This window comes from Rhamphochromis sp. 'chilingali' (genome assembly GCF_963969265.1).
Source record: "Rhamphochromis sp. 'chilingali' genome assembly, chromosome: 1".
NCBI classification, from domain to species: Eukaryota; Metazoa; Chordata; class Actinopteri; order Cichliformes; family Cichlidae; genus Rhamphochromis; species Rhamphochromis sp. 'chilingali'.
This window is the reverse complement of record NC_137929.1, coordinates 14117443-14145370: the sequence shown is the minus strand read 5'-3', so window position 1 is coordinate 14145370 and position 27928 is coordinate 14117443. Positions and strand designations below refer to the sequence as shown.

The 27928-nt window shown below is 40.6% G+C and overlaps 2 protein-coding genes and 1 long non-coding RNA gene across 3 annotated transcripts in view; 2 read left to right on the top strand and 1 right to left on the bottom strand.

Annotated features, from left to right (window-relative positions):
- Positions 1-27928, top strand: part of LOC308393807 (uncharacterized protein) — an 810936-nt gene that overhangs the window by 36683 nt on the left and 746325 nt on the right. The window lies entirely within an intron of this gene.
- On the bottom strand, positions 1149-3988 carry LOC308400030 (neuroligin-2-like; the record flags this gene model as incomplete). Its single annotated transcript, XM_080887490.1, has 4 exons — positions 1149-2123; positions 2429-2661; positions 3253-3423; positions 3968-3988. 4 exons carry the CDS (start codon positions 3986-3988, stop codon positions 1295-1297), a joined length of 1254 nt encoding a protein of 417 aa, XP_080743616.1. The 3' UTR covers positions 1149-1294.
- LOC308394634 lies at positions 12338-19031 on the top strand. Its single transcript, XR_013971264.1, has 3 exons — positions 12338-13000; positions 18691-18822; positions 18935-19031. It is a non-coding gene; the product is annotated as an uncharacterized lncRNA (long non-coding RNA).

The following is a 27928-nucleotide window of genomic DNA, read 5'->3' as shown; positions in this document are numbered from 1 at the left end:
ATATGAAGTCAGAATACACATGTGGCAGACATAAGGGGGTCAGACAGGAGCAGCATCAGTCTCTGCTCTGTTTTGTTAATAACGTAGAAAAATAATTTTGTACAATCAAGCTACATCGACGGACGCTTTACCTCACGTACCCTAAAATGAAAAAGTAGTGACAGTAAGATGGAGGCTGCACATGACACCATGACTGAGTTCACAGCTGTTGCTTTGATTCTAACGTTTAAGACTTTTGGCATCGACTCCGTTTTAATAAATGAGTGCTGGGAGGCGTCGTTTGACTTCAGGAGCTCCTGCGATGCTCCTGCAATGCTCCTGCGATGCTCCTGCGATGCTCCTGCGATGCTCCTGCGATGCTCTTACTCTGCGGGAGAAAACCAAAAGTAGCAAACATGGAGCGATATGACTCGTTTAGATTTTGGGAAACGTGCATCGACAGGTACAGTGTCCTTTTGCCCGCGTCTTTAAAAATAATTCATGCATAGATCCCCCACTGAGAAAACCCTTTTATATACTTTCTCCTTTGTACACATTTTATATAGAACTATATATAATATCATTTCTCTATATCTATATTTTCAGAAAAATTCTTTCCACACAATAAAAAACAACAATTAAACAAATGCTTCAAACGGTAAATAGCGATACTCTATTTTTCTTTGGTTTTTCTTCTCCCTCGATGAGAAATGAAACACAGCAGTACTTACTTGGCACCTAAAAATGCTGGTCGAATGAAAGATATCAGTGTTTTCATAGTTATATGTTTAGTGTACGCCTCCCCCCTCCAAACTGCTCAGCAGATCGGGAATTTTTAGAGAAGAGCAGGAGGGAGGCGTGTCAAATGAGAGGAAGAGAGCAGTAATAAAACACGGATGTAGAAAAGAGAAGCATAATGTGCACATAACACACAGGAGATGGAAAAAGAGATGACGCCAACGTAAAAAAGAGAAAACAGCGAGGAGCGAGAGAGCATTCGTCCCTTTGACAAATGTTGGAGGTCTTGAGCCTGGAAACAGCAGACCGTCTTTGAAAACAGTATCTTTGAAAAATCTGAGTCACCCACCCCAAACTGCTCATCTGCTGCTGGACACTTCAGTTGCACCTCCACATGCCACCAGTGGAGGGAGCTGCCAAGTTTCACAGCACATGACGCAGCAGGTGTAGTTGCTTTTGGAGAAAGAAGAGAATAAGAGGACAGAACGAAGGCCCACGTCGAGAGGCCTCCCTTCCAGAGCGGTAGCAGAGCCAGTGTTCCTGGTCCCTAGGTGGCGCTGTGTCGGGCCTGTCCCTACTATACCCTGGTGGTGGAGTGGGGGTGGGGCAGGGTGTTGTTGTGGCCGGTGGAGGGGAATGTGTTGAAGGCGTGAAGAGGCTGCATGCTGGTGATGGTGCTGGGGATTACGGTGATGGTGTTTGGCTTCATCAGCAGCACGTTGTCGGGGGCGCGGCGCAGCGCCAGGGTGTAGTCGGGAGGGCAGGCGGGCCGCAGGATGTCGTGGGGTCGCAGGGGCTCCATGTCGTGGTGAGCGTTGTGCTCCCAGTCCTTCATCTGCAGGGACATGATCTCCTCCTCCTGGCTGTGAGCCAGGTCGTTGGCGGGGCCGCCCCGCTGAGGGGACAGCCGGTGCCGGCGCATCTCGTGCCGCTTGTCACGCTTGTAGTAAAGGGCGGCGAAGGCCAGGATGTTGAGGAAGAAGAGCGACGCTCCAACTGCAACTGTCACGCTCAGTTCGGTGGAGTAGTCGCGGGTGTCTCCGGGAAAGAGGTCCTGGGGCGGGCGCTCTGAGCCCTCGGGCTCAGGATCTGATGGGAAGGTAGGGTAAGGATGACGAGTGGTTCGAGGAACGTTGTTTCTGGGCCTCATGGTGCCGGGGTCACGGCCTGCGGGGGAGCGCGTAGTGGTGGGAAAGAGCACGTCGTGCAGGCTGTGAAGATGAGGGACTAATTCCAGCCAAAAGGCCACTTTGTTAGCTCTGTAGTTGTCTCTGACACGAGGTTTCAAACCGATGTGAAGGTACTGCTTGTCCTTCCAGTTGAACTTGGTCCAGATGACCTCCTCGAAGTGGTTGGGCTTGGTATGAATGAACTCGGTGTCCTGAGGGACGGGCAGGTTGGGGTCCCTGGTGGAGCATAAAGGTTAAACGTTTCAGTTCAAAGTTATATTCAGTCTCCATTATAAGTAACATGTGGCATCAATACACTGAATACAGACAGGAGGCCCATTCTCTGTGCAACCTTTAAACTATCTAAGACCAACCGGCTGCTCTGGGATCTGGATGCTTTTGGTGAACCAGTATGTTCAATTCTTCAAAGCCACACGGGAATTAAACTAGCAACCTAGATTCAAGTATTCAAGATGACTAGAAGGCTATCAGAGAACATACAGTAACGTGTACAGTTTACACTACTGTGACATGAGGCCTACCCAGTCTTTGCGAAGTTAGTCCAGTAAGTCATGACCACAGCGCTCAGCATCACATCGTTCTTGGAGAAGTTGCACGGGAGCAGGTCCGTGGCACCGATCATCGGTACGCCGAACACGTAAGGTATCTCGTCTCCGTGCGCGGCGTCGGCCCACTCGGGCCGCGTCTCGGTTTGGCAGTGGCCACAGCTGGTGCCACCCACTGGTGGTCCGTAAACAGGAAGCGAGTGAGAAATCTAGAGAGGAAAAAAAAGTCTTTCTGATAACAGAAGGTGTGACAGGCAGCAGAGAGGAAGCATGACTGCATTATCCAAACATGTCTGTACTGTGACTGTGGTCCGGCTGTGAGGGGTTCGCAGGCCGATCTGTCAGAAACACCGACACTGAGATTGGGAGCCCACTACCTGGGGGATGATAGCATTACTGCCCACAGAGCCTCAAAGGTTAAGGCGCAGACACGCCGTGATGTGGATGAGTGGCTCTCTTTAGCACGCTTGTCTTGTTTGATGCACTTCACTGGGCTCACATGTTACTGATTCCATTCTTTACTCGCATGTTTTAAACGCTTAAAGCACTTTCACAGCTTTTTATATTCTTTTGAAAATCCATGTGAACTCAAGCTGTCAGAATTGTAATGTAAGCTTTGATAATTGTCCACATTTGTCATTTTGACGATTATCCGTTTATTTTAATGAATACAGCAAACAGAAAAAAACGAACAAATCAACAAACGCGGCTCCTAATGAGACAAAACCTGATGATGCTGCAAAATGCAGTTAAGTGAGAGGAGGCTGTAAAATGGAATAACTGAAAAAGTGGCAGTGTACAGAGGTGGCGTCCTCACCCTCTGGGTAGCCGTAGAGGTTGTCAACAAAGTTGGAGATGGTGTAGTCGAACGCCGCAGCTGAGATGCCGTCGTTGTCCTCACTGTCGTCCACAAACTTCAGCCCCTCTCCCTGGTTCACTCCTATCAAGATGTCATAGTTTAGGAGCTCCCCCTGGTGGAGCAAATAAGGAAGAACATGCTGAGTGCTGGAACAGAGCCTGTGTGCATCACAAGTCTACAACAGGAAGTGCAGCTGAAGCACAGCTTTGTGAATTGGCAGCATTTCATTTCCCAGTAAACAAAATAAAGATTAGCTGTTGCCATGAAATTCCTACTATAAAATGTAAATACTGCAATATATGCAGGGTTCATACACATTTTTAGGGTCAAATTCAAGCACTTTTTAAGCACATTCAAGGTCAATTTTCAAGCTTTTCCAGCACATTACCAAAAAAGAAGCATGTTTCACTTTGCATCACCTCAGTAAGACCTTGTAAAAATTTAAACAAATCATCTGAGGTCGATTTAACTGATGGTCATAGTCAAAAAAGGGACCCTTTTGGGTCCCCTTGGATTTTTGATTCTCAATATATCAGTCATTTTAAAGACTAGTTGCATGAAACTTGGCTAGGATGTGCATTTTAGCATTATTTTTAAAATTCATTGATCCCCTCTATGGTGTTGTGTATAGTAAAGGAGATTCACATAAGTGTTACCATCTGTGGTCCTCGTACCATTTTGGGTCCCATTGACTCCCATTATAATCACATATTTTCGATATACTGTAATCCTGACATGTGATAATTTTTTTCTCGTGAATACCTAATGGATCTAAGCCTCAGGCTTCAAAATAAAGGAAAAATATGTTTTGGATCCAATGAGCACAATATTAGGTACAGCACCACCATAGACATTTTCAGTGGTTTTGAATGCAGGACATGGTTATCTTATTATGCAAAATACATGACAATAAAACAGCTGACCACCATAAAATAGTCTCGATGTAGTGGAACTGATATAAGAGAGTGGTGTGAATGTGATTGAGAATATATTTATAATATATATTACGGGTTTCCCCCCCCCCAAAATAAATAAATAAAAAATAAACAGGGGTCTTTATGACAATAAAGCTATAAAAACATAAAAAATATTTACAAATTTATGAAAAACTTTATATCTGTGGTTAGGTCTGAAGTTGTTTAAAAGATCTGATGTGAAAAAAAATGAAAAAACTATTCATAAAATTCATTGCTATATCACCTTTTGGATGGGGACCATTTTGGGTCCCGAGGGATACCAATGGAAGTATATTGCAAAAACTCTTATTGCTCCAAAAATAATAATGCATCCAAATCAATTCTATTCTGAATTCTTTACCTATCCAAGGCTCTAATAACCTCATGCCAAGTAGTTCCATTTGCAACTCATTTTTTGAAAATATTGCATATTATGGTTTTTTACCCCCCAAAGAAAATAAACAGGGGTCTTTATGACAATAAAGCCATAAAAACATAAAAAATATTGAGAAAATTATGAAAAACTTTATATCAGTGGATAGGTCTGAAGTTGTTTAAAAGATCTGGTGTGAAAAAAACTGAAAAAAAAATTCATAAAATTCATTGCTATATCACCTTTTGGATGGGGACCATTTTGGGTCCCGAGGACCATAAAAGGGTGTAAATTTGAAAAACTCTTATTGCTCCAAAAATAATAATGCATCCAAATCAATTCTATTCTGAATTCTTTACCTATCCAAGGCTCTAATAACCTCATGCCAAGTAGTTCCATTTGCAACTCATTTTTTGAAAATATTGCATATTATGGTTTTTTACCCCCCAAAATATAAACAGGGGTCTTTATGACAATAAAGCCATAAAAACCTAAAAAAATGTAAAAAAATTAAGAAAAACTTTATATCAGTGGATAGGTCTGAAGTTGTTTAAAAGATCTGATGTGAAAAAAAAAGAAAAATTAATTCATATATGATATTGCTATATCACCTTTTGGATGGGGACCCCTTTGGGTCCCAAGGGATACCAATGGATGTATATTGTAAAAACTCTTATTGCTCCAAAAATAATAATGCATCCAAATCAATTCTGTTATGAATTCTTTACCTATCCAAGGCTCTAATAACCTCATGCCAAGTAGTTCCATTTGCAACTCATTTTTTAAAAATATTGCATATTATGGTTTTTTACCCCCCAAAAAACAGGGGTTTTTATGACAATAAAGCCATAAAAACCTAAAAAATATTAAAAAAAATTATGAAAAACTTTATATCAGTGGATAGGTCTGAAGTTGTTTAAAAGATCTGATGTGAAAAAAAATGAAAAAAAAATTCATAAAATCCATTGCTATATCACCTTTTGGATGGGGACCATTTTGGGTCCCGAGGACCATAAAAGGGTGTAAATTTGAAAAACTCTTATTGCTCCAAAAATAATAAAGTATCCAAATCAATTCTGTTATGAATTTTTTACCTATCCAAGGCTCTAATAACCTCATGCCAAGTAGTTCCATTTGCAACTCATTTTTTAAAAATATTGCATATTATGATTTTTTACCCCCCAAAAAACAGGGGTTTTTATGACAATAAAGCCATAAAAACCTAAAAAATATGAAAAAAATTATGAAAAACTTTATATCAGTGGATAGGTCTGAAGTTGTTTAAAAGATCTGATGTGAAAAAAAATGAAAAAAAAATTCATAAAATCCATTGCTATATCACCTTTTGGATGGGGACCATTTTGGGTCCCGAGGACCATAAAAGGGTGTAAATTTGAAAAACTCTTATTGCTCCAAAAATAATAAAGTATCCAAATCAATTCTGTTATGAATTCTTTACCTATCCAAGGCTCTAATAACCTCATGCCAAGTAGTTCCATTTGCAACTCATTTTTTTAAAAATATTGCATATTATGATTTTTTACCCCCCAAAAAACAGGGGTTTTTATGACAATGAAGCCATAAAAACCTACAAAATATGAAAAAAATTATGAAAAACTTTATATCAGTGGATAGGTCTGAAGTTGTTTAAAAGATCTGGTGTGAAAAAAACTGAAAAAAAAATTCATAAAATTCATTGCTATATCACCTTTTGGATGGGGACCATTTTGGGTCCCGAGGACCATAAAAGGGTGTAAATTCTGACGACCATCCAAGAGTTAAATGTCTTTTGTTCCCCTTTTGTTAAAAGAGCAGCACACAAAAATACAGAAAAAGGAAACGTTGCCTTACATGCATATAGTGTACAAACTCAAAAAACACATTCCTCTTAAAAATGCGCAAATGTGAACAAATCAACTTGTTAGAGATCTTCATCTCCACTGTAAATAAACAACAAGCCAGAGAACAAGAAAACTGCACCAAACACCACAAACACCAACAAATTAATGTCTTCTCATCAGACATTGAAGCTTCTTTCCTGTGTGACATAAAAAATAAGAGACAGATGTTTGTTTGTTTTTTTAACTAGTTAAGCACCCACGTTCAGTCATCCACCCATTCACGCACACATTCACACACTGGTGATGTAGCTACAGCCACCCTGGGGCGCCACCAGGCCCTCTGACCACCACCAGTAGGCAACGGGTGAAGTGTCTTGCCGGGTGAAGTGTCTTGCCCAAGGACACAACGACCGAGACTGTCCAAGCCGGGGCTCGATCACAAGGCGAACTCCTAACTCTTGAGCCACGATCGCCCAGTGGGGACATGGGGACATTTCAATTTCCAGCAGGAAGCTCCCCCTTTTTGTTAAACCCTTTAGATCAGGGGTCGGCAACCTGCGGCTCTTTAGTCCTTATAGTGCGGCTCCGCGTGGTTTGGGGAAATAAATTAGCTGAAGTGTATTTTATTTATGTTAGTTCTTTTTTTTAACTTGTAGTTCTAAATTGGAAGATTATTGTGATTTTGCAATATACAAATAAAATTATATTTTGTTATTTTTTCATCGCTCAAAATAAGCATCACACTCGCGGAAGCCGGTGTACCCGGCGAAACGCCGTGCATTTATCGAGCCTTTCAACCCCAGATAGGCCAATTATGGCTCTTTGGCTCTTTGGGTCTTAAAGGTTGCTGACCCCTGCTTTAGATGAACAGAGTTTTTTAATTAAATACATAATCTTTAATAAATGTTCTCTTTTATAAAAAGTAGGATAATTAAAAAAACTTTTATTATACCTCTATTGCGTAGAAAAAAAACTGTCTTGTTTTCTGTCGTCTGTTATATAATATTAGTGATGTTTGTGACAATTAATTTCTTAATCGGCTGGACTAACCAATAGTCCACAACCAGGAAACACTGAAATTTTAAGTTAAGTTTGAAAACAGTTTAAAAAAAAATACCCCATTCCAAAATGTCTTGTGACAATCTCATTGGCTTAGGGAGTGATGATGTCATAGATCTTAAGAATCTTAAGTCCTTTGATGTTTTTCCTTAAGTAGGGGTGAGAAACAGCAAGTTTTAGTTCGTTTCAGCAGCATCTGTGTTTGCAGCCTACAAAACGTTCACCACAAGCTCTTCAAAGTCATCGTATAGAAACTCCAACATGTTTCCAAGAAAAAAACAACCAATTCAAAAAGATTACGCCGCCTCTCCTTCCTGGCGTGGCCGGCCAATTTCCCCAAATGGCGTCTCATCCTTCCAAAGGGCGTTAGAGGAGAGTAGGAAGGAAAACTACCTTCTCCAGAAAAAAATGCAACAAATTGAAGAAGAGAAACTTCAACTGGAGGACAAATGTAGACGAATGGAAGCCCAAAATAAAGAGCTGGAAGACAGACAACAGCGCCAGCCGGACATAAACATTATTAATGAGGGCTGGGGAATCAAGTTTGCTCAGAGCCGAGAGCAGATTGTGCACCTCATTAAAGAAAACAGGCAAAAGAGTGCAGAACTAAAAGAAATGACCAACCAGCTCCAAGACAAGAAAACGATGACTGATAAGATACAACGGGATCTCCAATACATGGACCGAAAAAATCGGCTCCTCCAAAGACAGCTCCATGAAGCTGTGGAAGAAAAGAAAGAATTCCTCCAACAGAAGGAAGAGCAGGACAAAAAGCAACGAGACATGCAGCACGAACTGAAGAGCATGCAGGAAAAATACCGCATGCTGAAAGAAAGCCTGGATGAAACACTGCGCCAAAATAAAGACCTTCTTCAACAGAAAGAGCAACAGCAAGAAAGACTGAAAGAAGGAAAACGTATCGTCCAGGACTTTGAGTCTAAAAATCTAAAACTGCAAGAGTTTTGTAATCAGCTGGAGGACAAAGCAACTAAAGTGGAAGAAGAAAAGGACAAACTGGAGAAACGCTGCTCACAGATGCAGAGAAGGATCGATCAGATAGCGAGAAACAACTCCGAGCTCGTTAAGGGGATTTTGGTGGAATTCAATAACTTGAAGCGTGAAAACACTCAAATGCAGGCGCAAAAACAACAAGAAGACAAAATACATGAAGACCTGCAGCTCACGCTCCAAGAAATCCAGAAAAGAAACGAGCAGTTAGAAGACAAGCACAAAGAGGTCCAACAGAGAAATGCAGACATGCACAAGGACAAGCTGATACAGGAGGCAACATCCAAACAACTCAAAGACAAGCTTGAAGAACAACAAGCAACATTGGAAGAGGTGGAACAAAGATGTGAGAAACTTGAAGAACAAAACGCAGAAACCATCGATGAGCTGAGGAATCTCATCCTGGAGAAAAAAGCGCTCGTGGAAAAGTGCATGAAAAAAAAGAAAAAATGGTTCCACTTGTTCCGGAGGAGAGACGCTACTGCTTCCTCACCTGATGTAGCCTCGTCTTGCTCCACCTCTGTTAACCCCCCCAACCAGTCCCGGCCGTTGACTGTCCCCTCCTGAGCCTGGTTCTGCCGGAGGTTCCTGCCCGTTTAAAGGCAGTTTTTCCTCCCCACTGTCGCCAACTGCTTGCTCAGAGGGGATTGTTGGGCTTTTCTCTCCTCTGCCTTGTTTCTTCATTTACTTGTTTAACTTTTTTCATTATTACTTCATTTTACCTTGTTTCTTCATTTACTTGCTTGTTTAACTTTTTTCAACTTATCTAAATAATAAACCAATTAAATTTATCCTTTGAGTATTTTTCATCTCATCTTTACAGAATCTTTCCAAAACATTTTCAAACATTCAGATCTGTCTTTTATTTTCTTCTTGAAGCCTCATAAATGGTGAACTAAAAACCCGGAATATGGTTTGAAACATAGTTTCAGCTGAAACTGGCATAACATGCTGTGTGTGTGTGTGTGTGTGTGTGTGTGTGTGTGTGTGTGTGTGTGTGTGTGTGTGTGTGTGTGTGTGTGTGTGTGTGTGTGTGTGTCAGGATATCACTAGTTAGGTCATCATGTTTAGACTCATTCACTCCAAAATTATTTAGGCCAAATCTTTAAAACAGTGTCATTTCATACACATTTTCAATTCACTTCAATCGCACAAATGCAGAAATAATTATTTGCAGTATCTTATTTATTATGAGAATGTCATGCCTGATCATTTGTACCTACACCACCAAAAATGGGGGCAAAAGGGAGGAGATCATGTTTAATCGGTTATAAGAAAAGGTCAGAAATATAAGTGCCGACATGAGCAGTGTCCACAGAAACCTCTGACTCTCAGCTCAAAGCTCATATAAACCATTTCTACAACCAGCAAACAAACAAAGACACCGAACAGTTAAAAGAGCAGTGACGTCACCACGAATCTGTGGTCAGGTAATATCCATGTTTTGATTGATGATTTTCTGGAGTTAAATGTGAACCGAAGCATATTTTGGGTGTTATATGCTATTAAATACTTTTTAATTTATTTAAAAGTATTTAATAGCATATAACACCCAAAACATGCTGGGTGTGGAAATAAAAAAATCAGAATTTCCTCTGTTTGAGTCACAGTAACTTTGACATAGTAACATTTGCAGTAAGTCCTAAATGTTCACCTTTAAAATCCCTCCCTCTGTTCATTTTGCCCACATCATGTTTCAGTGGTTGGCCTCAGGTTCTTCAGCTTCCTGACAGTCTGAAGTCAGCTGACAGAGTTTCACTTGCTAAATACACAGAAAATCTTGTTAAAGCCGCACAGTTTGCCCAACAGTAATATTCCCATTAAGCCCTTTCTAAACACTTTATAACAATGTGTCATCACTAGATTATAAACTTCTTCTCCAAATCTGCACGACTGCACTTAGTCACAGACTTTATTTAATTGTCCTGCGGCTGCTATCATATATTTGACCAAACAGTTCTTCTCACACAGTCACAGATATATTTCTCTCAATGCAAACTTCACTCATGTCTCAGACAGGAAACTTGAGTTTTTCTTTTTTTTCTGTCCCCACTCATTCAACTAATTTGCATATTGAGTCACATCTCGAGAAGTTGCCCTGACAACAGAAATGCATATTCAAAAGATTGCTGCATAATTCAATTATTATTCTTTTATTTTTATTTCTACAGTCGTCACTTCTTTTGCTCAATCAGCTGGAAACCACTTCTAATTCACTATTTTAAACCTGCTTTAAGCTTCTAATCACTGGTTGGTCCTCCCAGTCTCTTTTTCCTTGTCACAACAGTCCCTCTATTGTCCTGCAACTTCCTGAGTTATTCCTCAGCTTCAGCCTTTAAGTGTGTTAAATCTACACCATTCAGCATTTATGTCATGTATTCACATTCATGAGTGTAAGCATGTCTTCATTGCGTGTATGTTGTGTGTTCATATTAATATTGAGTGTAAGCTGGTCTTCGTTGCCTCGATGTGTTTTTATAATCAGATTTAATTCCTGCATCTTTGCGCTGAACTGTGGATTCAAACTGTCTCACTTCTGATTCTCTCCAAAAATAATTTCACATGTGACAGTTTCTACATGTGTGTTTTCTATTTTTCTATTCATTTATGTATTATTAGTTTATTTATTTCTTTATCTCTCTCTCTTTTCTTTTTTTATTTACCTTTCTGTTGTGATGCTCTGGATGTTTCTAAACCCACAAATTCAGCCTCAATGTTCAACCCAACTTTCCTCTGCTGTCACTTTAACACGTCCAACCTTCACCTCTCACCGGTCCTCGTCCCCTCTTCTCTCAACTTCCTGTGTGGCCTCCCAAATCAAACACAGGCCCACATCAGCTGTTTCTTCTTCTCTCTTCATTCTCTCTTCCTCTTTTCAGTCTTTTCTTGGCGCTTAACTCCCAGCATGGCAAATATGAACTCAGACAGTCCCATCCAGTGGTTTCACACAGTCATGTCACTGGTACACTTTCCAGCTTGTAATTCAGAGCGCATGTTTCCATCAACATACATGCTGCTGGACCCTTCAGTGTTGTAGGTCAGGTGCACTGTCTTTTTGCCTGCTGTTAATTCTTCAAGTCCACGGTGTTGTTCTGTCTGTCTTCTGTCTTCATCAGGAGATTAACTGTCCTTTAAGCTTCTTCTCAGGATAAGGACAGGATGAGAGGTGAAGCTGTGACATTTTAAATCAAAGCCTGTTTTCGTCCCAATTCTGTTAATCTATCATTTTTCTGCTGTATTCTTCCAGGAGGTTGAGCAAGTCCATGGGCACCTGTATTAACACACTAAGACATTTATTTAATATCATTTTCATTACTATTACTTTGCACTTTCATTCTCTAATTCCTCTGTTTTCATTTTGAAATGTCTCTCACAAGCTCACAAGCTATATTCAGACTTCCTGCTTCACTTCCTGCCAGACACACACTGCGATTGGTTTATAAAGGCCTCTCTTATTAAAATACATAAAACAATCTATCCAGAAAATAAGCACTAAGAATATATATTTATCTTGTAACATTGTTTAAGTTAATGAACAATTGTGTTGAAAACTGAGATTACAATATCAATCAAGATAATTATAATGATGGTTTTTGCTGTAATTAATTGTTGTAATTAATGTTGATGTTTACATGATCGAAATAACTTGAACACAAACACAAACAAACAAAGAGGAAGACCGCACCGGAAGGAAACAACTACAAGTCCCAGCATCCTCTGTGTTTAGGGAGCAGCAGTGAAAGTGAAAGCAGGAGGAGGAAGGTGGAGCTGAGGCAGGTGAGTGTTAACATGAATATGTTTCTTCTTATGACATAAAATAATTCCACGCTGTTCGTGTCTGTGGGTGAAATGTGAGGCCGGTCGGCTCCTCTGAGCGCTGGTTTCCTGTAAGTAGAGAGGAAGTGAGTTTAGCTGAGCCTCCGTTTAGTGTGAGAGAGCAGGAGGAGAGTGAGAGCTGTGCTGAGGCAGGGTGAGTGTTAACACCGCTCTGACATTACTGTGTCTCTGTGGCGGGAACAACAGGCTCCGTCAGTGGAGGCAAAAATAATCAGACTTTGGTTTTTCAAAGGAAACAACTTTATGTCGGAAGTTCCCGCACGCTCATTGGATAACGATGTGTCAATCTCGAGCTATTAGCCAATGAGCGTGCGGATTCACAGAAAGACCCGCCTTTATCACGGGACTTTAAAAACTACAATGGCGACAGAAACTCCGTGAGTGGAGTTCAGGGTGACGTTATGAAACTGTGACGTTTGAGCCACTTCCTGTTCTCAGTCCCAGCGTCCTGATCACCGAGGTTTCTGTTGCTCTGATATCTGATATTGATTATATTGGTAAACAGGCTGTAGCATAAACATCAAACACAGCTGAAGCAGTTTTTGGATGGTTGGCTTCAAATGATCCGTCGGTTTGAAAAGTAAAAACAATTTAAAAAGGTGAAGCTGATGCAGGGTGAGTGTTAACACCAGGACTTTAGAGGGAAGAAGAGTCACAGCTCAGCATGTTGTTGACGGGTTGTTGTTCAGTCGGGGGAAGACATCTGAATCATTGCAGGGGGAATGGCTTTCACAACTTTAATGAATTTACTCTGAGTACATGATATGCCATAATTATCTATGAATTTGTTATATGTTAACACATTTCCGTCATTGTCTAAAAGGTGTAAAACCGTCCAAATGCCATGATCCATCCAATCCTTATAAAAGATGGATTTTCTTTTATCGTATACATCTGTTGTTCCAAATCGAATTTGTATGTGGAGAAAAAATATGCTTGTGTATCATTTTCCAGTACTGGAGAACCTGTTTGTGAAAATTGGATAATTTAATTTGGAAATTTCAAAGTCGCACTTTATAAGAAATTCAATGCCACCCAGCTTCTCCAAAATTACTTTGGGAAAATAAAACCAAATACTGTTTGAATTATTTATGAAAGATTGCAACCATTTGAGTTTGATGGAACCATCATTGCTTCAAAATCAATCGCATTCAAACCTCCTTCTTCAAATGACTTCACTATATCATTCTTCCTAACATAATGTTGCTTGTTTCTCCAAATGTAATTGAAATTAATTTGATTTATATTATTGATTAGACTATTGGAAACATATAAACATTGTGATGGATAAATCAATCCAGAGATACCTTCTGTTTTAGTAAGCAAGACACGTCCAAAGATGGAGAGGTGTCTTTGTAGCCTGTAATCTTTTTGATTTCTGGGTAATTTGCTCAAAATGTAGATTTTCTCTATTATTTGTGTTCTTTGACATTATAATACCCAAATATTTAATGTCAGTTTTAACAGCTATGTTAAGAGAGCTACTAGGTCACAATCACGAATAGTTAATAATTCTCATTTTCTAATATTCAGGTACAAACCAGAAGCCTTTGAGAAAAGTGAAATTTCATTCATGTTCTATAAAAACTGACGATTCCTCGTCTAACATTAAAGCGTTTAGATGTTCCAAAAGGTAAAGAAACAGAACTATTGAGTCAGAGTATAATAAAGAAATTAAATCTATGAAGTTTTTTTTACCAAAACCAAAATAGGGTAGAGCTTTTAAAATAAAAGGATGTTCGACCGTATCAAATGCCTTATAAAAGTCTAAAAAAAGAATCACACCATCATCTTCAATTAAGTGATTAGAATCCAGTAGATCTACAACCAATCTAATATTATTGGTCGTAGATTATCGATTAGTCTTTTATCTTTACCAGGTTTGGGAATAAGGGAGATAAGACCCTGTTTCATTGTCGTTGCTAACATTTCATTACTAATGATTTCAGTAATAGTTTTGAAGAAAAATTCTTATTTCTTTCCAGAAGAATTTATAAAAGATTGCAGTCAAGCCATCCTGACCAGGAGCTTTGTCATTTTCAGTTTGTTTAAGGCTTGATCTCAGTCATCCAGTGATATATCAGAATCACAAATTTCTCTGAATGCAGAATCGATTTTTGGAGTATAAGGTTCAATCTGATCACAAAAAGTTAATGAATCAGCAATTAAATATTTTGAGGAGAATAAATTTGAGTAAAATTTATGTTTTTCTTCCGCTACAGTCTTATGATTTGTGCATTCCTCCCCATTTATGATTAATGTATTAATAGATTTCTTTTCTTGCCTCCGTTTCTCCAAATTGTAGAAATATGAAGCACTTTTTCAGCTTCTTCTATCCATTTTGCACGAGCTCTAATGTAAGCTCCATGAGCCTTTTTCTTGTATAGATCATCTAATTGAGTAAAGACAACAGGGATTTCTTATCAGCCTCTGACATAAAATGTCTATTACAATAGTTATTTATATCGTAAAGTAATTTACTTTCAAATTCCTTCTGTTGTCTACTTTTCATTTTACTAAACATAATTGAAAATTCTCTAACTTTAAATGAAAAAATTCCCATCTATGTATGTAATTGCCAATTGTTACGTTGTTGTAAATGTTATGGAGGAGCTCTTTAACTATCTTAACATACCCGTCATCAATTAATAGATCTGCATTTAATTTCCAGTAATCTTTTTTAAACTGCGTTTTATTTTCAGGGTTAAGTTTAAAAGTAATAATACTGTGATCTGTCAACGGGGCTGCTGAGATGGAAACATGTGAAACATCTATATAGTAAAGTCGACCCAACCACAGTATGGAATACCAGGAGTGCCATAATGAATTAATTAAATGCACCATTGAATAATAAATTAAATGTGACAATAATTAATTAAAATTTGAAATAATTAATTAAAATGGGAAATAAATAATTAAATAAACATTTTTTGACACATTTAATTAATTAATTAATTATTTCACGTTTTAATTAATTATTGCCACATTTAAATAATTATTTAATGGTGTATTTAATTAATTCATTTTGGCACAGTTGACTCCTTCAGGTCTCACCATAAATTTATTTTATGTGTCAACCTCACCCATCAAACCCAGGGGGCGGGGTTAATGCTGATCGAGTCAGAACCATTGCTTTGGCCTGGTGGCCATTGTTTTTAGAAGGCGTTACTGCACACCAACAACTGCCATGTGGAAACTAACAGAACTGAACTTTGAAAAACCCTGTTTGTGTTTGTGTGTGGGATGGACTCAAGCGCAGACAAGGCAGCTAGAATACAGTTCCGTTTTTTACTATACAACACCAGGTGCAAATATATACAAGTGAGATGGCAGGGGGAATCCAGGGCACAGGGAAATCCGGGAAAGGAGCTCTTCACACACGAGGGACTTCATAAAAAACACAGCACACCAAGGGTTCCAGGGAAACGGAATTCCTGTTTACAGACAACAAGTGATTAATCCAAAGGGTCAGCGATACGAAAAGGCAACAAGAGACTAGTACTCCGGAGCTTACTACCGAGGTTACTCAATAGTCCAGCGACGAGATGTTTCCAGCCTCTGCCTTAAGTAGTGGATGAGTTTAGGCGATGAGCCACAGATGTGTGATTAACTTCAGGTGCAAGGGCCAGGGGCGGGAGCCCGCAATGAGCTCCGCCCTGGCGAGACACAGCTAGCGTGAGAGAGGTAGATGTAAACAAGAAACATATGTAGCCAACCTGAGTCAGCCGGGCAGACACGGGGACCATGACAGTTTGTGTCTCACCAAATACCGTTTTAATATTTTTTAGCCGAGAATGTAGCGGTTTAATCTTCAGATGTCTGGTCGGTTTGTCAAGATACAGCTTTTTTGCAAAAGTGCTTCGATGATTTCGGAGATGTCTGCCCAGCCCAGTCTCACGGCAAAGCGTGGGACAGACCCGCTCGCCTCGCAAGCAATCGAGCTGCTATTACCACCGACAAAGCGCAGGCCGGTACACAGCTGTAATAACCCCCGCTGCACACTGACTTCATTTACAGAGGTTATATTTATCGTGTTTTTATTTCCTGATGTTCGTATGTGTCATACGTGTTCCAGTCGCCAATTCTGAATTATAACTAACATTAAAAACATGTTTAAGGAGGAGAGAGAGCAAAAAGATTCGATTAACATCTGATGTTTGGGTTTTTGTTCAATAATCAGCGTGACCTGATAAACACATAAAAGAAATAACGTTGGTGTTTCCGTCATGTAGTAACTGTTAGGTTTAACTGTACAAAGGTGGTTCGACACTATGAAACACACACAGACTTCATGATGTTCGCCTCATTTTTTTATTGTGAATATTAATCATGAGGGTAAACGGCCCTGTACACCACGGAGCGAGGTCAGCATGTCCACGATATCTTCAGCTCTCTGAGTTAACCCATCAAACTAATCTAACGCTCATCTACGAATAATTCACGGCTCATATCAATATTATTTTACAGAAAATCATCCTTATTACTGCCAACTATTCCAGATACCATCAAATGTTAAAGGAAAATATCAGGATGAGTGTCTGTGAGCTGAGAAGGACGTGAAGCGAGCAGTTTATCCCAGAGCTGAAGCTGCTCTGTGTGCAGAGATGAGCTCAGATTCCTGCTGTGATTGATCAACAGTCACAGAAATGTAGACTTGTAGTTATTACTGCAGTATGGTCACAGCAGATACTGATAAACATGTATTATGAGGATGGATGATCAAGTTTCTCACTCTCTCCTTTAAATCTCAGTTTTTTCTTCTTCACAGTTTATCTGTTAATTTATTAATGAATAACACTGAAAGAGTTTCTGTTATATTTCCCCTTGAACATCAGCTTATTAGGGCGGCATTAGGAAATAGCCCCCCTCCAAAGAATGAATAAATGAATGATGATAATAATAAAATGATTCAAAAGCAGAGCTCAGAGTGGTAGAATGGTCAAACATGGATCCACGGGTGGTTCAACTGCATTTGGTGACGTGACTAAAGCAAATCTTTCAAATAATCCCACCATCAACGGGATGTTGTCTCCTTTACTACGGTTACTTTACTTGGTCACCGTGTGAATTTCTTTGAAATGAACCAAATTCTTTTATTTGTTGGTTGTTGCATATTTAACCTCTACAGTCAGGAAAGGAGGAGATGAGGCCTCAACAATGTTGGGTTGTAGCTGTGCTTCAGGTTAGAGTGAGTGTCCATGGAATAAATGTAAGTCAGTGAACAGGAAACATGACTGTGTTCAAACTTTGTTTTCCTTTTTATAATGAGTCTAATCAAAGGTGGACAGAAGTATCTCCACTGTGACTTTTCTGTGTCACCATCAGAGCTTCTGCAGTGTTTCTGGGGCAGATAACATTGCAGCATTATGGAGACATTATGGAGACAAAAAGAAAAGCGTCTGGACTTCTTTAAGTTAAACTTAAAGAAATCCAGACGCTTTTCTTGGACTGTTCAGTGTTGAGTCTCATTCACACACTCCCTCAGACTCTTCACACACACTGATTTGCTGACATAAACACACTCCTGTGTGCTCTCTTGGCTTCACACACACACTGAGGACCATCTACAGACTGTGAGCTCCGTCTTCTTTGTCTTTGGAGCCGAACTCTGACAAAGTTAGGAACAAAACTTTCTCCAGCGTGTGAACTTTCCTCCTAGACTCAGTCTGAGCAGTCAGACCACATATTTCTACAGCAGCACATGAAGGTGTGGCTCACACACACACAGGTGAAGGAAACAGCTGCAGTATTAAAAGCTGCTTCACTGTCTACAAATATATGAACTGAATGTTTCTTTCAGGCTGTAAAAACCTTATTTATCCTCCATTACAGTCCTGCATTCAGAGCATTACTTCTGTTATATTAGTACATGTATTTTATTCTGATGAACACATGAAACTCTGAGCTGGATTGAATCCATTGAATCAGAGTCCAGGACTCAGACTAAACACACTGAATGTGTCCTGAGCTCGGCCGCTGTTCCACAGTAACTGCTGTCAGAGTCACTGTTACTGAGTTAGCTTAGCTAGCAGAGCAGCTAGCAGTTAGAGTATGAACTCTGTAAGCAGTCAGCTCAGTCCTGGACATGGTTACTGACATAAAGCTGCTCTCTGCAGCCATGTTTGACCTGCTGCTTTGTAGGACTACAGTAATGGAGGATTTGGAGGCTGAACTGGGCTCTGTGACACTTTTTGTAGTGAACTGATGAAAGCTGCGTCTCAGATGGATGTTAGTCCAACACATCAGACACGACCTCTGCAGCTCTCAGTTGATGTGCACATGAATGATTTGTGTTTCCTCTGCAGGTGAAGGTAGAAAGTGTGTGTGAGCTGATGTGAACTGAGCAGCATGGATCAGTGTGAGGACAGAGAGGAGGGAGTCCCTCCCTCTAAAAGCACTCTGTGTGGGGAACATGAGAGCCAGACCAAAGCTCAGAGGTGAGATGACCATCTCTAACTGTCCATGACTCTTCTCCATGTCACAGCTCAGCACTCACATCACTGCTCCATCATTATTCACACTCATACCTCTGTGTGTGTTGTTTTAAAGCCCAGAGCTGTGGGGCGTACCAGGCTCAGCTGGACATAACCCTGAAACTAATCCAGAGCCTGGACCTGAACCCAGCTGTGTTTCCTTAAAGAGCAACGAGTCGAAGGATGTTGTTGTAAAATTTAACAAAAGACTGTTATGTGACAAAGAGTAAGTACATTATTTTTATGAGATTGTTCATCATGTCTTTAATTTAATATTTCCAGTTTTTCCTTCCTGTCTCATGAAGCTGTGACATTTATTGTTTTTCTTTTAGGATCAATAAGAGGCCAGAATCTCCTGGACCTGAACCCAGCTGTGTTTCCTTAAAGAGCAACATCTCGAAGGATGCTGTTATAGACTTTAAAGGCTGTTCTTCTGCTGCTGAGAGGTAATGTGTGTCTAGATGTTGTTCCTGACTCTGTATTTCTGAATAAATCCTCATGTTTAATATCAGCTCAGCTCTTTTTCACACACATTTCTATGTTGGTATGTGAAGCGGTGTGTGTTGGAGTGTTTCCACAAACACAGCAGTCAGAGTGGAAAGAGTGGATGTTGTAGGAGGTGTTTGTGTAGTGAAGAGGCTGAGTGTCTGTAGGACTCCAGCTGCTCCAGCAGGTGTCTCCTTTGTGCTTTGCTTCAAACACAGTGTAGGGAGGAGCTTCCACTCAGGTGTTTCAGGTGTTGCTGGATGGAGGAGGACAAATAGTTTTTCCCTTCAGTGACACTTCAGCAGCTCAATGTTCTGGGAGATGTTTGTCTTTATGAAGGTTTATGGATTCTTGTTCTTACTTTGGTTAAACTGAGCAATACATTTTCCATCTAACATTTAAAGTAAATTTCCAGGTGAATAAAAGATCTGCAGCTGCAGCCTCTGTGATGTTTCACAGTCTGAAAGTAACAAATTCAACCAGAGTTCAAACAAAGGCTTAATATACGTGTGTGTTTGATATAATGCCAACAAGTACAAACAGGTGTTCTTACAGGTCTTAATCACAGAGGTCTGATAAGTCTGGTGACTTTCACACTCAGCAGTTTTGCTGCCTTTTATTTTATATTGGCCTTTTTAAAGCCCTTCAAAGTCTCCCACATTCATACAGAGCTTTTAACACCAAACTCCTTTACAGTCCTTCTCCTCTCACACACGATCACACGACTGATTTGTCTGCAGCAGCTGTGTTACTGCTAGTATTTTATTATGTGTGTAATCTCCAAATATTGTTCCTGTGGTTTAGTTTGACTTCCTTCTGCAAACTCAGCTGCTCTGTTGCTGATACACGTCTCCATGAATATGATTGATCAGATGCTGCCATGTTTCATGTGAGCGCTCAGCTGAAACCCTGGGTTGACTTATCGAGTTAATAACAAGCTTCACGTGACTGTGAATGCTAAAGTGAATCCAGATAAAGGAAAGAGACCCTGCTAATGTTGGACTCACTTCTTAGTGTAGATCCCAGGAGGAAGTTCAACATAGCCATTCTTTGTGCTAGCTCGACCAAACCTGAGAGCACAGTGCAGGATAATGATCATCATCTGTCTCTGTCAAGGACATTTAAAATCCACAAATAACAAACATAATTATATTTGATCATTAAAAATGATGATTAAACAAAGTGTCAAACATACTTAAGTAGAAGGACTGATGTTTGTGTTAAAATACCCTCTTAAAGCTGAAATAATGATTCAACTTCTTTACTCAAGTAAAGGTAAAAGAGTCCAGGCTCTGAAATGTACTCACAGTATTAAAGTAAAAACTCCATCTTTGAAGGAAATTTCTGCCAGTTTTTGTGCAAAGTTACCTGAATTTCTACCTCCAACATTAATATGAGAAAATTATCTGAACTTTTATTCTAATGAATTTAATCAGCTTGAACATTTTGTAGCACAAAAGTAGAAAAAACCCAAAGGGAATCAAAAATAGCTCCGTTTGCTGTTGCCTGCATTGTAGATGGGCGGCTTTGCCTCAACACCTAAACAGGAAAATGAGTTTAGTCAAGTATTAAAGTGGGATTGAAGAGGTGAGGAAACCAGAGATCAGGTGTTGTGGTGCAGCATTAAGATAAGATGGGGCCTGATTATTTAAGACCTTGTATGCAGTGTTGGGTAAGTTACTTTAAAATAGTAACTTAATTACATTACTAGTTACTTCTCTCAAAAGTAACTCAGTTACTTCAAGTTACTCGTTATTTTCAAAGTAACTAGTTACTAGGGAAAGTAACTTTGGTTTTACTCAGAATTCTCTTGTTAATGTGTTGCTTCCATTACTTTGCCAGTCTTCTAGCTTGCTTACTTGCCACAGTGCACTGTGCCACCTACCAATAGAAAGGAAAAGATAATGTGCATATTTCCACGAGAGAAATCCCACGCCTGGACCGTCATTGACTGCTGCCATGATTCTAGCCTACGTCACAGCGTCATGTGCGCCTTTTACATCCAACACAAAAACTGCAGTCGTGGTGCTTTGATTGTACTCAGAACTTGGAAATTCTGCCTTCTGAATAGGAAGATGTAGGTAACACCAGACTGCAGATGAGCTGCATACAGGGCTGGACTGGGACAGAAAATTGGTCCGGGCATTTTGACTAGAGACCGGCCCACCATTATAGGAAAAACATAAAGCCTTTGAATGAAAACAAACGCTGTTGTGACAGTGATGTACACTGTTTTGATGGTATATATGCATCAATCTATCAATCGTTTGTTGTAAGATTCAGATAATTATTTTTTAAAAGCTAGACATTTTAAATGAGAATAAGAAAGAAAAGTATTTCCTTGTGCCCACCTCTCCCTGTTAATGCCCTACATGCCCCCCTGGCAACACTTTGCTAGATCCGCACCTGCACAGTTACCAGCTGTCAGCTACCTAAAAAAGGATCCTGGGGTTATTTGTCTCTCAGAAACAGTTCATAACTTCCCTTCAACTCATTCATGTCACCTAAAAGGTAAACCTGTTTCTCCATCACCTGTTCAGCTCTGATGATCTAGTAAGGACATCTCCTGGTTTCATCTTCATGTTTCCCTCTCACCAGATAACCAAACCATATCATGACCAGCAGCTTTACAGCTGTGGCTCCATCAAACATCAGCTGATACTAGAAATTAATATTAAATAAATTCTAACAACAGCTGATCAAGCTTAAAAGTGCTGCTGTTGTTTAGCGCGACATCCGCTGGTTTCCTCTTTCTGGCGCAAAGTGAGCGATAAACAAACAAGAGAGCCGATCAGCTGATCATTGATCAGTTTTCATGATTGAAGTAGAAACGGGAGAGGGAGGGGGGAGAATGAGAGAAGAAGAGGCAGCTGTGCAGCAAAGACACAGAATAACTCCAGCTTTGTGCCTTTTTCATTGTAGCTGAATTACGGGACAAACTGATCCTTTTCACCTCAATAAGAAACGCGTAATATTTTCTCTGAATACCAGACGGGACGGTTGGCAACTCTAATAACTTATGAACAAAATAAAGTTCAACATCATTAACTTCATAGCACCACCCAGCTGTATAGAAACTCCGTCATGCTAGCTAGCACGCAGTACGGAAAAAGTCAGAATAACGAAAATAAACTCCACCTAAACTTGGTTCATATCTGACCCAGAGAGACTGCAGGTCATAACTTCTTACCTGAAGTTCAGTCCACACTTGGACCGGCGGCAGCCGCCTCGGGTCTCTTTTCCTTCTGCGTCCCCTTTCCTTCATCCACCTGCTGGCCTCCACCACTTGCTAATGTTACTGAATCTGTGGAAGCTCCGCGATAGCCACCACACGAAGTAACGAGTAACGACCCTATCTAAATCTCAGTAACGACTAACGCGTTCCTGATTTTGGCATAATAACTAGTTACCGTGCTCGTTACCACAATAATAACGTAGTTACTGTAACGCGTTACTTAACTCATTCATTGCCAGCCATTGGCAGTGAATGAGTTAAACCCATTGACTCATGCACTGCAGTTGACGGCTATAGATGTCAATGGCAGTGAATGAGTTAATAACGCGTTAGTCCCAACACTGCTTGTATGTGAGGAGCAGGATTTTGAATTCTGGATTTAACAGGAAGTCAATGAAGGGAAGCCAAAACAGGAGAAATCTGCTCTCTCTTTCTAGTCCCTGTCAGGACTCTTGCTGCAGCATTTTGGATCAGCTGAAGGCTTTTCAGGGAGTTTTTAGGACATCCTGATAATAATGAATTACAGTCGTCCAGCCTGGAAGTAATAAATGCATGAACTAGTTTTTCAGCGTCACTCTTTTTAGCGTTTTTTAACAACAAGCTTCTGTCTATTAGGGCTCTTGTCTCGCCGACTGCTGCCTCAGATCAGAGTCTTTCTCCTGTGTGCTCAGCTGTCTTAGAGCAGTTTGATCCCGTCTCCCTTAATGACTTGACTGCAGTAGTTTGTAACCTAAGATCATCACACTGCCCCTCTGATTGTCGCCCCCCAACTACTCTTTCAAGGATTGTCAGGTTGGAGATCGGCCTATAATTAGCTAAGACAGCTGGGTCTAGGGATGCTTTTTAAGTAAAGGTTTAACTACAGCCAGCTAGCGATGGGTACCGTTTAGATTTGAAAACCTGCTAAATCAGAATCAGTTGCTGATGATGGCTTTTTTCTTTTACATTAATCACGTATAATCTTAACTCAAAGTGAACATAGACTTGATTGAAGTAACTCAGATCAGCCAATTCAAAATGCTAATTCAATCAACTCTGAGTTTATGGCTAGACTCAGTTTGTTGGCCCTGCACCTTAAAACTATTCCCTGTTTGTCCCTCATGTTTTTTGGATATTGTTTTCACATCTTATGTCACGGCTAGCGGGGCGAGCCATGTTGAATTTAATAAAGGACCCAAGATGCCAACACTGCTGTGAAGTGAGTGAGCTTTATTGAAACGGTGAAGTGCAGTGGAGATGGCCTGTGCAGAAGCTAAGATAACCTCTACTGAAAAACTAAAAAACTAACCTGAAACCTTAAACGGAGACACGGGGAGACAACACAGACGAACCAGCAACAAGCAGGAGAAAACAAAGGGCTCATATACACAAAAGAGCCATCAGGGAATGAGAAAAGGGAGACACAGCAGGATTCATTGGACATAACCAGACAAGGGGAAGCAAAAGTAGACACACTAACGTAGGACATGGCACTGTCAAAATAAAACAGGAAGTGAACACAGAGACACAATACTAACACAGTACAGAGGGAACACAGAAACCAAAACCTCAGAACTAGAAAATCTTAATCAGAATGAAATTGTAACAAAAGACAATAACAATCAAAACAAAACTACTGAGTCCACAGACTCGGGACATACATCGGCTCAAACTGTGGTCATAAATATTTTGTACTTGTAAATCTGACTGTGTAGTTTTGAACTGAGTTTTGTAACATTGTGAAACAAAATATCTGGAAAGTTCATGTTTTTGCGTTCATTGATTTGTGTGTGTAAAAATGTAATAAATGTAAGAAACATTAGAACTACTTTTGCTGACACAAAGTTTGGCGAGTTGTCACTTTAAACCAGTCACTGATATAAAGAGAGCACCTTGTTCCAGGGCATCTGAGCATGGAGGGAAAGCTTTATGCAGGAGATGGTAAGAGCTGTTGGGACTAAAGAAACTGAGCAGAAAACTACAGACATCTGGAAACTGAGTTGTTAATTCTCAGTGGGATCAGCAGGACTAGCAAAGCTTCACCATGACAGTCATCTGATTGACTGAACCCATCCAAACATCACTTCATGGACCTTTAGCTTGTGTCTGTGTGTGGACAGACATAACATGAGCTAATTATTCATTACTCCTCCACAGAGTGGACCAGCAGAGAGCAGAGGTTTCCACTGGTCAGTCTGCACAGCAGCATCAAACACACCTGGACTCTGTGGTTATGGTTTGTAGTACTACGTTTACATTTGTTCTTTTCAGTCACCTCTATGCTGCACTTTGTGGACCAGAGGATTGTCAGTGTGTCCAACATAAATCAGAGTTTGGGCTCCATGATTTCAGTCAGATTGGGGTGACTGTAGCTCAGGAGGGGAGCAGGTCAGCTACTAGTTAGGTTTGTGAATCAAACCCTGGCTGGCAAATGTACTGGGTAACGTACTAAACCCAAGCTGCCCTCTGATGCATCCATCAGAGTGTGAAAGAAAGTATTTAAGCATAGAACAATGTGCTTGGTTGAATGAGGCATGTTGTATAAATGCTTTGTGTGCACAGAGTATCAAAGAGAGCTATATAAGAACCAGTCCATTTACCACTGGGTAATTCATATAGTCTTCTTTTCCAGCGGCTGGAGGACAACATCACCATGTTTGTGAAGAACGAGCTGAAGAAGATCCAGAAGCTTCTGAGTCCAGATCACCCAGAAACTTTAAAGAGCCAGATGGAGGATGAGGAGATGTTTGAAGGAGAGGATGAAGATGAAAGAAAGAGCTGCAGAGAAGCATTTCTGAAGATCACACTCCACTTCTTGAGGAGACTTAAGCAGCATGAGATGGCTGACCATCTGCAGAGCAGTAAGAGAATTTCTCTAAAGACTGAATATTGATCTTTCCTAATAGCTCAAGAAATGGACCAATAGACATTCATCCTTTCAGGGTACTGAAAGGCTGTGATATTTATTATATAATATTTGTTTCTGAATTTCTTACCTTCAGAAATATTTGCTCCACTCTGTAAACGAGAACTTAAAGCCCAACTGAAGAAGAAGTTCCAGTGTGTGTTTGAGGGCATCGCTAAAGCAGGAAGCCCAACCCTCCTGAATCAGATCTACACAGAGCTCTACATCACAGAGGGAGGGACTGCAGAGGTCAATGAGGAACATGAGGTCAGACAGATTGAAACAGCATCCAGGAAACCAGACAGACCAGAAACAACAATCAGACAAGAAGACATCTTTAAAGCCTCACCAGGAAGAGACGAACCAATCAGAACAGTGCTGACAAAGGGAGTGGCTGGCATTGGGAAAACAGTCTTAACACAGAAATACAGCCTGGACTGGGCTGAAGACAAAGCCAACCAGGACATCCAGTTCATATTTCCATTCACTTTCAGAGAGCTGAATGTGCTGAAAGAGGAAAAGTTCAGCTTGGTGGAACTTGTTCATCACTTCTTTAATCAAACTAACGAATCAGGAATCTGCAGGCTTGAAGACTTCCAGGTTGTGTTCATACTTGATGGTCTGGATGAGTGTCGACTTAATTTGGACTTCAACAAAACTAAAATCCTGACTGAAACAAGAAAGTCCACCTCATTGGATGAGCTGCTGACAAACCTCATCAGAGGGAACCTGCTCCCTTCTGCTCGCCTTTGGATAACAACACGACCTGCAGCAGCCAATCAGATCCCTCCTCAGTGTGTCGACATGGTGACAGAGGTCAGAGGGTTCACTGACCCACAGAAGGAGGAGTACTTCAGGAAGAGATTCAGAGATGAGGAGCAGGCCAGCAGGATCATCTCCCACATCAAGAAAGCTCGAAGCCTCCACATCATGTGTCACATCCCAGTCTTCTGCTGGATCACTGCTACAGTTCTGGAGGATGTGCTGGAAACCAGAGAGGGAGGAGAGCTGCCCAAGACCCTGACTGAGATGTACATCCACTTCCTGGTGGTTCAGGCCAAAGTCAAGAGGATCAAATATGATGGAGGAGCTGAGACAGATCCACACTGGAGTCCAGAGAGCAGGAAGATGATTGAGTCACTGGGAAAACTGGCTTTTGATCAGCTGCAGAAAGGAAACCTGATCTTCTATGAACCAGACCTGACAGAGTGTGGCATCGATATCAGAGCAGCCTCAGTGTACTCAGGAGTGTTCACACAGATCTTTAAAGAGGAGAAACAACTGTACCAGGACAAGGTGTTCTGCTTTGTTCATCTCAGTGTTCAGGAGTTTCTGGCTGCTCTTCATGTCCACCTGACCTTCATCAACTCTGGACTCAATCTGCTGGAAGAGCAAGAAACAACTTGGAAGGTGTTTCAAACAAGAAAATCTTCAGAGAAATACTTCTACCAGTGTGCTGTGGACAAGGCCTTACAGAGCCCCAATGGACACCTGGACTTGTTCCTTCGTTTTCTCTTGGGTCTGAAGACTAATCAAACTCGTTTGCAAGGCCTGATGACACAAACAGGAAGTAGCTCACAGACCAATCAAGAAGCAGTTCAGTACATCAAGAAGAAGCTCAGTGAGAATCTGTCTGCAGAGAAAAGCATCAATCTGTTTCACTGTCTGAATGAACTGAATGATCGTTCTCTACTGGAGGAGATCCAACAGTCCCTGAGATCAGGAAGTCTCTCCACAGATAAACTGTCTCCTGCTCAGTGGTCAGCTCTGGTCTTCATCTTACTGTCATCAGAAAAAGATCTGGATGTGTTTGACCTGAAGAAATACTTTGCTTCAGAGGAGGCTCTTCTGAGGCTGCTGCCAGTGGTCAAAGCCTCTAAAAAAGCTCTGTAAGTTATGAAGTTTTTATTATTTAATTTGGTTGGTATGTTATGGAAAACACACTGCCATGAACTTCTGTTTTGTTTTTGTCAAAATCACTGTAATATAATCACTGTACCTTTATATACATGCGACTTAATGCTGCTGCCCTCTTGTGGCTAAAGTGTAATTATGTTCTTGTTATTAGGGAGGATTTGAGAGTAAGGCTACGTTCACACTGCAGGCGAAAGCGCATCAAATCCGATTTTTTTGACCCTATGCGACCCATATCCGATCATGCTATGACAGTGTGAACGGCGTAAATCCGATATTTTCAAATCCGACCTGGGTCACTTTCGTATGTGGTACTGAATCCGATACATATCCGATGTTTTAGAAAGCGACTGCTGTTTGAACGGTCATGTCGCATTAAATCCGTCTTTTACGTCACCAACACAAGACAGACGCCAATTATCAGCGCCCGATAAGACATCGCGAACGCTTCCTGGCCATCCCGTGTAGATGTCAGTGAAACTGTTGGGAAGACAACGTTGGAGAAACGTGAACATTTTATTTGTACTGTATAATCTGCAGATTCTGACAGA